The following is a 12,549-nucleotide window of genomic DNA, read 5'->3' as shown; positions in this document are numbered from 1 at the left end:
TATGTTTCCAACATCTCAAATTGTTTGTTTTAACAAGTACTCCTCCAGGCTCTTTAAAGTCATCCAAAATACATAATCAGATAATCAAGAAACTTCTTTCAAAAAAAAGCAAAGCTAGGTTGTTAGCCTGGATCACTAAACTCTCTAATTCAAAATAAGTTTTAAGACCTAATGCAATTCTACTGTCAGGACAGTCCTGATTTATATTACTCTGTGCTAATAAAAGCATCTCCACAACAACCCAGAAGACACTACTGAGAAGAGGAAATAAATTTTCTTTTTTAGAAAATTAGCCAACAAGTCAGTGTGTCTGGTTCTTATAGAACGAAAGGGCTATTTACACGACATAAATTATTAGTTAAGACACGTAACACATGTTATTTGTATATAATGCACATAAGTATGGATACTTTCACCTAACACAAAGAGAACGTTATGTGATATGATGTAAACTGGAGACCACTTCCTGAGTTGTGAATTACTGACTGAGTGACTTTGGTCCATTTTGCGGGTTATGTACAAAATACGCGTTACATGACCATACCTAAAATCCTACTGGATTCATTTATTGTATAGGAGAGAAAACCAATGCATTTAGAGGTTTCCCACAAACTCACATCAAGATCTGGAACAGATGAAATTGGCTACCTTCCCAATGCAACATTGTGTGGAATAGTTCAGCAGTATTTTTTTTAACCAAAAAGAAAGTTTAACATAAAAAATGAATTCCTATATTCACAGTAAAAAAACCCCAAAACACATACAACTTCCCCCACCCACCAAAGGTGTACAAAAATCCCAAAATAAGGCAGTAATTTCATTTTTGAAACAAAATGCACATATAAAGTAACAAATGCACTAAGACAGTTTCTGCTGTATTAAGAGACTATACGAAGTGCATTTCTATAGGTTCAACTTTCAGCTCTAAGACAGTATTCTTAAATCTGCAACCTGTTAATATAGTTACAAACAAATATGAAAATGCATAAAAGTATGATAAAAAGTTAAATACACTGAAAAAGCAGCTTGCTTAGGGTTAAGGGAACATTGCACTTTCTCCTCTGACAAATGAGAAATGAGAAAAGGTATGTCTACACATGCCATTGAGTTTACCTGATTACAGGCTATTTTAAACCTCTTAACTGTTACTACTGACCCTGTCATTAGCTCTCCATGTCTGTTCCAGTGTGGAGTCAAACAGGTGAATTTAAGCTACTTTCAAGAGCACAATCAAACTTGCATGTTTGATTCTGCATTGATCTGCATAAGAAACACAGTCACATTTTAGCTAGAAAGCAGCACCTTAAGCTATGTTTCTATTACCAAAGCTCATCTGATCACTATTAATCTTTGCCAGTGTGAATTTAATTTCAAATTCTAAGTGGTTCAGGACTGAGAATAGTTTAAGCTTACTACTCAGTTTAAGCTTACTACTCTGGATATGCTTTCAAAGTTCTTAAGAGGGACTATAAACTAAGAGGCGCTTTAACAGCTTTCTGCTTTTCTGTTCCTAGCCATCATTTCCCATCTGGAATGTGGTAAGTGATGGGGTGAGTGCTTCAGGTACCTAAAGAAAAAAAGAAAGAGTGATTGTTCCTCAAATAAATGTACTATAACTTATATTGCTTCCACAGAAAATCATCTGACAAAGCCAACTTCCACAACTAAAACAAAGATGACCAATGCTGCACAGAAATAACCACCATTTACAGATGGAGAGGAGGGGAAGACAAAACACATTAAAAAGAATTTTCTAAGTTGATATTTCTCATGCCAAAAAACTCTTTACTAAGAAGAAAGGTGATCCTACACAGCTTAAAGTGTGCCAGAGGCAGGGGAGAAAACAATAGCACAGATCTAATTTAAAAGTTCTAAAATGTAAATAAAAATTCCAAACATTATGACCAAGTTCCAAATCGATATCCCTAAAAGATTAACTAAATCGAACAGCAAATAACTCACAGTAAACACTTTCTACTTTTACCTATGAATTGAGACAGTAAATTCAGTTTAACATTTCACATACAAATGTTGCCAAGAACTTTCAGTCACAAAGTAGAAGTTCCCAAGAATCTGAAATCCCATTTTAATCCACCCTCCTACCTCCAAGTGTCCCTCACATCTCCTAAAAATAGTGAATGCACACACAAATACAGAAATACATTATGACTATTTACTGCAAAAGACAAACACATATAACGGTTTTCTTTATTTTTCCTATTGTGAAGGCAGCAATTCGAGTGATAAAACGTGTGCTGCCTTCTATCGTGTCTGTATTAGTTTCAACAAAATTATAAATTTGAAAAACAACCAGACTTGCTCCTCCTTCCGTTCCAATACCCTAAACACCACGTACTGTAACAGCATTTCAAAAAGGCTGTACTAGAAGCAAAAGTCTCAGTGAATTCTCTGATATACTATGCACCAGAAAACTTGAGTCTGTCACAAAGAATTGTTTGTTATCTTATTATGACAAAATCTTTTAAATGGTTAGTCTCTGTCAATGTGACTGCAAATTTTTGACACTGAATAATTATTTGGTTGGAATCATTTAATAAAGAAGGCTGAAAGTCTAAATAAGAGGGACATGCCTTGAGAGAACCCATTACTGAAAAAAAAAAGATCTCTTCAGAAAGATGAGTTCCCCTAGTGATTACTAAACATTAACAATTTGCTCTCTTTGTACACTGTTTGTGTTGGTGTAAATTCCAAAGACAGAAGGGAAACTCCCAGACAACTGCTGTCTTTGCGAGCGTACTTCAACCCCCCTACCCATGCCTCCTCTGAACCAGGCTTTACTCACCTGACCACAGGCTATGTTACGGAAACAGTGCTTCATTCAATGCGCAGAAGGGATTTATTCAAGTAATGATCAGATATTTAGTTATTCAGTATTTGGTTTTTGATATTCAGTGTATGGCTCTATGCCTTGTTTACTCTAATTTACACAAATGACACCGAGAAAAATATTTTCCCAATTTTCTATCATGCTAATCATGACTGTAGGCTATTTCTTGGCAAATGGTAACTAACCACTTCATAACACCAACAGTGGGAAATGAGGATGCGTTATTACACCTGTTGTGCAGGTGAAGAACTGAGATGCAAAAATATCCTGCCTTATTTGCTTAATGCTTCCCTACTATAAAAAACCCCGTATTTTACCACCTGATTTCTCTAGAGGATTATCATCTTCCTTATATATCTCTGGCTCATTCTTGGAGCATTTTTCATGCAATATTGAAGACTGCAAGAGTCCGGCAGACAATAATTTAGTTATAAAATGTTGTAACAACTACCTCACAATGAAAAATGAGAAAGGCCACACAATGTTGCATTGGCCATTTCCCAGCTTTTGGATAGTTAATTTTTCAAAATTAATGTTATCTTAACAAGGCTTCTGGGAGGGGTAGAGTAGGTAAGTTTAATTTTTTAGGTATACGGAAATCAGGGGGAAAAACCCTCCAACTTTCTAACGCACAAGATGATGCTGACATTGTCATGAACCATCAACAGGACTGGAACTTTAAAAGGCACCACACAGCCTCTTGTACCTTATCCTCTACGTTGGCTATGTCATACTGGGGAATAAAACACACAGTTTGTTTCCACATTTTGTAATTTCTGACTTCAGAGTAATGCAGAGTCACAGAAATTTTGCATGCTATTAAAGATTTTATAGAGAATAAGTTCTCCTAGGCACAAATTCTCCTACCTATTTGCACCAAGTACAATCCTTTTGTACTATATCTCATTTCCCCAACTCTTTATCAACATTATTTAGCCAGGTTCAAATTCCACTCCTCTTATCCAGGCAGATTCCACTAATCTACCAGTTCTCCTCATCCTTTTCCTACTGCTTTTTTTCAGGTTTGGGGGCCTTTTTTGCACAGTTCGTTCTATTCAACAGCACCTGTAGTCCCACGTCTTCTGCCCGTATGCAACACCCTCCTCATACCATGTTTTCCCCGAGTCCAGGTTCAGAACAATTTTCCTGGTAATCTTACCTACTCATTCCCCTGGCAAAATCCAATCTGTTTTTCTCTTCCCAATGGCTATCTTTCAGTACTGGCTTCCAATCCTAACAGATTATTTGTCCTGATCTGTTCTGCACACTGAGATGCTGATTCTTGCTTCTGCTGTATTTGTATCAAGGAGCTGCCTGAAACCAGCATGGCATTTGGTGAATAGTCTACTTAGCTGTATTAGGTTTTGGTAGCGAGGGGGCTACAGGGGTGCCTCCTGTGAGAAGCTGCTAGAAGCTTCCCCTATGTCTGATAAAGCAAACGCCAGCCGGCTGCAAGACGGACCCACCGCTGGCCAAGGCCAAGCCAATCAGCAATGGTGGTAGCACTTTGGAGACAACATATTTAAGAAGGGGGAAAAACAACTGCACAATTGCAGCCAAAGAGAGGAGTGAGATTATGTGAGAGAAACAACTCTGCCGACACCAAGGTCAGGGAGAAGAAGGAGGGGGGAAGAGGAGCTCCAGGCGCCGGAGCAGAGATTCCCCTGCAGCCCGTGGTGAAGACCATGGTGAGGCAGGCTGTTCCCCTGCAGCCCATGGAGGTCCATGGTGGAGCAGATATCCACCTGCAGCCCGTGGAGGACCCCACAACAGAGCAGGTGGATGCGCCCAAAGGAGGCTGTGACCCTGTGGAGAGCCCACGCTGGAGCAGGCTCCTGGCAGGACCTGTGGCCCCATGGAGAGAGGAGCCCACGCTGGAGCAGGTTTGCTGGCAGGACTTGTGACCCCGTGGGGGACCCACGCTGGAACAGTCTGCTCCTGAAGGACTGGACCCCCTGGAAAGGACACATGGAAAAGACCCACACTGGAACAGTTCATGAAGAACTGCAGCCACTGCCCACTGCAGCGTGGGAAGAATCCACGCTGGAGAAGTTCGTGGAGGACTGTCTACCGTGGGAGGGACCCCACGCTGAAGCAGAGGAAGAGTGTGAGGAGGAAGGAGCAGCAAAGACAACGTGTGATGAACTGATTGCAACCCTCATTCCCTGTCCCCCTGTGCTGCTCGGAGCGAGGAGGGAGAGAAAAATCAGGAGTAAAGTTAAGCCCGGGAAGAAGGGAAGGGTGGGGGGAAGGTGTTTTAAGATTTGTTTTTATTTCTCATTACCCTGCTCTGATTTGACTGGTAAGAAATTAAATTAATTTCCCTGAGTCGAGTCTGTTTTGTATGTGATGGTAATTGCTGAGTGATCTCCTTCCCTGTCCTTATCTCAACCCACCAGCCTTTCATTGTATTTTCTCTCCCCTGTCCAGCTGAGGAGGGGGAGTGATAGAGCGGCTTGGTGGGCATTTGGTGTCCAGCCAGGGTCAACCCACCACGTTAGCATTGCTGCTGCACGCTCAAGTGACCAGACCTAGAAGAGGCTGTGGCAATGGAGACAATGCGAAGGTCTTCCTCCCTCTCCAGGATGGGGTATAACCAGTGCAGGTGGAATCTTTGGGAAGTTTCATTGCTAAATCGCTCTACTGAGCACGTACAAATAGACAATGCATTTAATCTTTAGCCAATTTAGATAGATTTAAACAGGGGCATCAGAAATATCTGTTACAAGGACCAAATCTTGTAATAAAAAATTACTAGTCTTAAAAAAACCAATTAAACCCAACATATTTCTATATTTTGTTCTTGAAAACAGTCAGCTGTTATGGCTGAGAGTTTCTTTCAAAAAGACACAAAACCAAACAAAATCTCAGACTAAATCAAACAACGTAAGAAATTTCACCTAAAAGGTTTAAAAGGTTTTGCAAAACCATAAACAATCGATAAAACAATCTATTTAAAAGGATGCATTAAACAAGTTTAGTAACAGACTGTACCAGTGTAATCTACAGGATAGGAGGCTGGCAAATTATTTTAAAATGGAGGAATGTATCTATTTACCAGAAAAGTCTTGAGTCTGCTTTTCATACCTGAACACACAAAACCTTTGGGGAAAAAATATTCTCTGTCATGAAATACTAAATAATGAAATCCTTCAAATGCCATATCCACTAATCTTAGAATCTAGGAAAATGATGGGTTTTCTTCTAATCTTTGTGCACCAAATACATTAGAATATTTAATAATGACTGTTCTTACAGACAATAAAAAACTCAAAATGCCATGTAGGAGTTTTTATGCCCTAGTTGACTATTCATTATTATTTCTGATAGTCCTAACAAAATACTTTTCCCTATTGCACATAAGCTTTTCCCAAATCTAGTCGCATAAATGCATTGTATTATCTGCTCTATTAAAATAATTTCTAATACAGAATGTCGCACAAACTGAAACATAAAAGCACCAGGAATTCTCTGACCTTCAGACAATGATTGCCAGGATCGTCAGCTACATTTACTCTGAACATTGTCAAGAGTAACGCAGATATCAGCCTTCTGAAAGTTTTGTAACACGATTATTTTATGTACACAGTCACAAAAGAAATCTCTGATGAAAACCACCGTGGATTACGTAATTTACAGTGTCAAGATATTATAATACAAACACTCCTTGAAAGGAGTGCTCTTTGACATCAAACAGAGGGCTGGTAATAGGATCCAAAATTAAACTGACATAGTACCAGTGAGCTTAATGGTTACACAAGTTTTTAAGCAATCTTTTACTTGCCGAAACTTAATTATTATTTCTAATGTGCTGCTGTACATGGTGTTACAGAATACTTTCACGCAAGAAGCTTGATTTGCATGGAGATTCTACATTCTTGCTCTGAAAACGCATGGACAATGGAGATGAAAGAAAAGCTGCAGGACACTTCAAGCAACCGCAGCAAAGGGAAACAAAAACATTGGCACAGTATTAAGCTGTCCAAACAAAAATTAAGTTAGACCAATGCAGCCAAAAGAAGCATCTTAGAAGGCTTTTTTGAGCATGACTGGTCAGACATACCATAGCATTTTGTTTGTATCCATACCATCTATACCCACTACTAAAGTAATTCACCAATATACTCTGTGTTGGCCCAAATATAAAAGCACAGATGAATACACATGCAATACAGAAAATTAAATGGGGTTGGCAATAGCCTCTCAGTTTGCCAGGGAACTTACTGGCTTGGATGGATGACTCAATAAAACTTCAGGGTGCTAAAGGGAGAAAGAAGATAGGAAAAAATCGGGAAAATTGGGGATAGGAAGTGTGAGAGAGAAAAAGAAAAGATGCAACATGAAAAGAATTTAAAATAATAGTTGCAACATTAATTTACTAAGACAACAGAATCTTAATTTGTGGTTTTAGCATGTATTACTAACCAGCTTTTGAAACATGAGAAACATGGAGAGTTACCCTTGTGCAAGTTCCAAACTTGATCTTGATTTCTTAGTTTAACAGTCTTGTCCAGTCCTCAAATACTTAACGCAGTCCTGTGTTTGGGTTTACAGATGACAGTTTTACAGGTTGAGCAGGACTTTAATTTCTAGTGCTTCACTTGTATCAACTGCAAGACAGCTAAATGGTTCAGAAAACTAATTCAGTAACTGACACTATCTGAAAGCTGAACACAATTGCTGGGTTTTTACTTTCATTTTTACAAGACATCCCTATTTCTCTGGTAGCCTTTTTCCTTCTAGGTTGCTATGCTGAATACATCATTTATTGTCCCCTCTTGGAAGAAACAAATCATCAGCTGCGAACAACAAATAGTATTTCTATCTCATCTACCAATATTATCAGTAATATTTTCAGTTGTGGCAGGAAATCCATGCTCACAAAAATAAAAAGCACCCAAGCCTGTATTAGACAAACCAAGTTAAATCTTGGGTAACACAAAATTTGGGTCAACACTTCATTCAGTCATTTTTTCCTGTCTTTTGAAAAATACTATGCTCCTGAACTTGAAGGAGGAATACCGCAGCAGAAAAAAAACATCCTCTGAGGGAGCCTGTTGAATCTAGAAGTATTTTCCTGGCAGGGAATCACTGCTAACATTCTCTGATGAAAAGTTCCTAGAACTGCACTAAGGGGAAGTTTGTTAACATATGGTTTTGGACTCTTTCTTTTCTCCAACCTTGATCCCTTTCAAATAAGGAAAAATCTATAGGGAGAAAAACTATGCGCTGGAAATGAAGACAGACAAAAATCCGTTCATCTTTGTTGGAACAAATTCTAATAGTAGTTGGTCTCTCCCAGATTAGAAAAACAAAATTAAACAAAGCATATTGGCTGGGAAAGACAAGACAGAAAAAGCTAGGAAGAGAGTAACCTGAAGAAAAACAACTAGAAGAAAAAACTTTTCACTATAAAACTATTACTTTAAAATAGAAGTTTGAAAAAAGAGTTTCCAAAGGAAAAAAAAAACCAAACAACAAACCACACAGCATAAAACCACTTCACAGAAAAACAGGGAGAGAACCCCCTGTGTGTGATTCCCCTCTAATGATTCCATCTCAGCAAAAAGGGAGACTATTTAAGGCAGGACATCAGGCCATGTAAACTCAACAGGGATTTATGGCTTGCTTTCAGCATTCAGAATATCCCATAGTAGCTCCTGCTGGCAGCAGGCTGACAATTGAGCACAGAAGCAATGACAGTAGAATAATTAGAACATTAGGCACACAGATTTGCATAACCATAATATCATTATTAAGAAAACCCAACCCCAAATATGAAAAACACTGCAGTTTTATTTGCTAAGACAGGGATCAATATAATATAATCGTTAGTAAGGAGAGGAATAGTAACAATGAGAACTGGACACCTAGTCGGACACTGGAGATTGCTTACATGGAAAGAAAAATAATATCAGCAGCTTTTCAGCACCCCTGCACTCCACTTGGTTAATAATATTTGATTTTAGTGTAACGTTAAATACCTTTTACAGAAAAAGTGGAAGCTTGCACAGTTCATGATTTCTCAAAGACTCACTGTTAGAGATTAGTAAGAGTTTTTTTCCAAGGTCAGCCCAAATCTTTTTTATCTAATGGCTTAACAGTAGTCCAATTCAGTCTCTTCTGTCAGCTTCTTAACTTCTAAGGCTAATAGATTTAACTGAAAGTACTCAAACTGCTCAGTGGAAATAAAAGGCAAGGGAAACAAGATTGATGTTAGACACATCTCTGTTCAAACTGTAAGGGAAACAACCTAAAGGAAAAAGCTTTTTGCCATTTGCTGTTAAGAGCTACACAGGAGAGTCCTTCATGCATGTGTCTTATGCAAAACAGCACTAAGATAATGTAATAAAACTCAACATAATAAACGTCTAATTTGGTTTTAAACTGAATGCTCTTATGTAGCCATTAGCTTTAAGGTTAATTATGACAGTTATTTGCAATGGTTAACAGTGCAGATGTGTAAAACTGGTATTTTAGAAGCTTTAAATTGGAGCTGGATTATTTATCATAATTGTTTCAAGGATGACAAGGAACTAATCCACCTTGAAAATGTCAAACTGCCTGAATAAATATCTGCAATGCATTTAAAGAGAGAAAGCCTTTTAAAAAATACATTTTTCTACTTTTCTGCAAGTGACAAAAAGCATTGGCAAATTAAAAACACCTGGAAAAAAGGTTATTAAAGAAATATCTAAAGTTACTCTAAGTATAAAACATATTTAAGTGGTTGCTAACTATGTTTTCTTGGGTAACTAGAGTAATCGTGACTTGGTTCTAAAAAGCAAGGAGGATCAGTGGTAGAAGTGGGCTCTTTCATACAGCTTAAGGAAAGCAAATGCACAATTAATTACATGAAAGCATACCTGGGTCCTAGAGCTTTGATACCTTTATAAAAAGCCGTTGTGGACTGACTTCTTATCACCAAAAAAATCTTTCATTTGAATTTGAATTTTCCCTTGAATAAGAAGAATGCAGTAGCCCAACACGACATAGCATTTAGAAAAGGAACAAGGTATTGATGGCTTTGTCTCAGTAGGACTTGAGAGAGTACTTTAGGATCTCTGCACAGGAAACAATTGTCCAAATGCCCTAGTCAGCCATAATGCCTGAAGCAGAGGAGCAGACATCCAAAGTATTATGGAAGGGCTTTATACTTCACATAGGTAATGGTAAGCTATCAATTTTCTTTGCTTGTAGAACTGAAACCATCCTGACTGAATGATTTAGGTAGCTTCTTTGGATGGGAAGATGCGAATCTATTTGTGTTTATAATACAATGAATTTATATTTGTTATTTTTCTCAGACTCAAATTAAGAATACAGTTATTTGGCCCACAGCTGTCCTGTACAATTAATAGTGCTCTTTACATTTGAGCTATTTTCCCATTTTAACCCTCAGGAAAAGGATCACAGGAGAATAATTCACCCTCTTAATTATTTTCTGAAAAAAAAGAGCTTGGATTACAAAAATATATGGTCTTATGAACTGGCTCAATGTCCTTATATAATGTTGCTGGATGCCAGTTATTAAGCACAACCATCTCTAAAATGGAATGAGCAGAGGTAGGCCTAAAGGAATTATACCGAAGAGCTGCCATCGCAGCGCAAATTAACTGCATGTTCACCTTTTAGCTAGCAGTGCTTCACCAGATTTGGTCGACCTCCACACCCGCTTATGCTACTGATATACTCCCTGCTTATATTGAGAAAAGCAACCTCAGGGGAAGCACTGAAAAGCAGTACATTTACAAATGCTAAATATACAGACACATTCCCTAAATAATTGAATTTCCACAATTGTTTTTTCATAACCAAACTATTTGTTATGTGCTCTTCCAGTTAGTACTTTTTTTTTTTTTTAATAGTAATCGTAACAATGTTCTTCACTGCAGCTGTCTACCTACATCTATCATCCAATTGCTCTAACACTATCATCCAATTGCTACAACAATCTCTGGGAAATCTTAGCTACAATATATTCCTAACCTCATTATCAGTAAATCAGTAACACATTGACAAAGGGTGAAACTGCAATTCGTGACAGAGAATTCAAATGAAAGGGTCCTTCAGGACTTCTTAAATACTCACCCACTGTATGGTACACTGAAAACAGCCTGTGAGACTGAGGAAATGTGCACAACTATCTTTTCTTGCTATTGTACTTTGTTGATGCTGAATAACAGAACTGTTTATTTTGTGTAATAGAATTAAAAAGAAGGGCAAACATGGGTCTAGATATGCGTATGTGGAGTTTCACTTATCCAGCATTCTCAGGTGCATTAACACCCACCTTGCACCCACACAACAGAAATCCTAAACAAGTCTTAATGGATGACTCAATATTTGATCTCGCATTCATTTGAGGAATTAGGAAGGAGTTCCAAACTACAGCACAGGCACTCCTCCTTTTCCTGGGTAGACGTAAAGAAACAGCTAGAACTCCACATTCTAAGACTTAAATTCCTTTAAAAAATTGTGTTGCCTTTTGTCTTGTTCTTATTTTATAAACAGAAGTATTATCACTATTTAGTTTAGTGTGTTTTGTGCTTTTTCATCACCTGCTCTTTTAAAATTAAAAAGTTAAAATCAAATCAACGTTCCTCTAAACAGTGCAGTATTTATGCTACTCACAGCTAAAATAAAGGCAGCTTGCAATGCAAACATAACCCAAAGATTCTGTTCAAATGAATTAGCTTGCTTGTAGTAGAGTATTATTCTTCTGAACAGCAAACTCCTAACAATGTATCAGCTGTGACTGGCAATGAGATTAAAAAAAAAGATCACATGCCTCACCGATGATATATTCTTTTCATTTATTTCTATGCATTCCTATAGCCCAGGCCAATGATGCATCTGAATTTATCACATTAACACCTACATGCATTGATATATGTGAAATGTTTAGCTGTTAAATTTTTAGCTGTTGCACCAGCTAAATGGCACAATTACTGCCATGAACTGTACTGAAGCAGACTAAGTCTTTAATTCCTAGTACCTGTTAAAAAACAACCAACCAACAGTCAACAGCACTGTTACTGCATAGAAATTAAGTCCAAAATTAGCAGCAGTGTCTGAAAGTTAAGTTCTGATGGGCTTACCTTGTAATATGGTTTGCATGGACACAATTTCACAGTGCTTACTGAAAAGCAAGTCACAGAATTCAAACTTAAGACCCAAAGTTTTCTGTGTAGACGTGGCCAATTCATCTAACGCTGAATGTTTACACCACATATATAACTATGAAGTAAGATTACCTTCTTCAATTGAGTTTCCATCTTCAAACATTCTTCCTTTTTCTGTTCCAATGCAATTTCCAGCGTCTTGAGTCTTGAATCTTTCTTCAGTCCTGATGAAGCTAAGGATGAAGCATGTTCCTTCAGATCCAGTAAGGATGACTAAAATAAAAGACATAAAAAAACTATCAAGCAAATACTCTTTATGTGCAATAGCTAGTTTCTTTTTTTGTCTTTATTTTCTTTCTATCCCTTCACACCATGTTCAGGATCCAACTTAGAACAATATATTTTGTCGGGATGTTCATGTCACTGAATTAAGACAGCTTGATTTAATTCAGGTTTTCAGGATCAAAATAAAACCTTGTCTAAATTAATTTTAAAATAATTTTTAAAGATTGAAGATTCTGTAAACTGGAACTAGTGCTTCAATGAGAGTCAGATTTAAGAAAAATTAGTTTTAAA

At 37.6% G+C, this 12,549-nt stretch overlaps 1 protein-coding gene across 3 annotated transcripts in view; it reads right to left on the bottom strand.

Annotated features, from left to right (window-relative positions):
* Window positions 1-12,549, bottom strand: part of ERC1 (ELKS/RAB6-interacting/CAST family member 1) — a 291,590-nt gene that overhangs the window by 170,712 nt on the left and 108,329 nt on the right. For all 3 annotated transcript variants that reach the window (XM_059816571.1, XM_059816572.1, XM_059816573.1), the window contains one exon: window positions 12,106-12,246. In XM_059816571.1, coding sequence (XP_059672554.1) covers window positions 12,106-12,246 — 141 coding nt within the window. The remainder of the gene's footprint in view (window positions 1-12,105; window positions 12,247-12,549) is intronic.

The sequence above is a fragment of the Gavia stellata genome, chromosome 4, assembly GCF_030936135.1.
Source record: "Gavia stellata isolate bGavSte3 chromosome 4, bGavSte3.hap2, whole genome shotgun sequence".
Taxonomy (NCBI): domain Eukaryota; kingdom Metazoa; phylum Chordata; class Aves; order Gaviiformes; family Gaviidae; genus Gavia; species Gavia stellata.
This window is presented reverse-complemented; position numbering and strand designations above follow the sequence as displayed.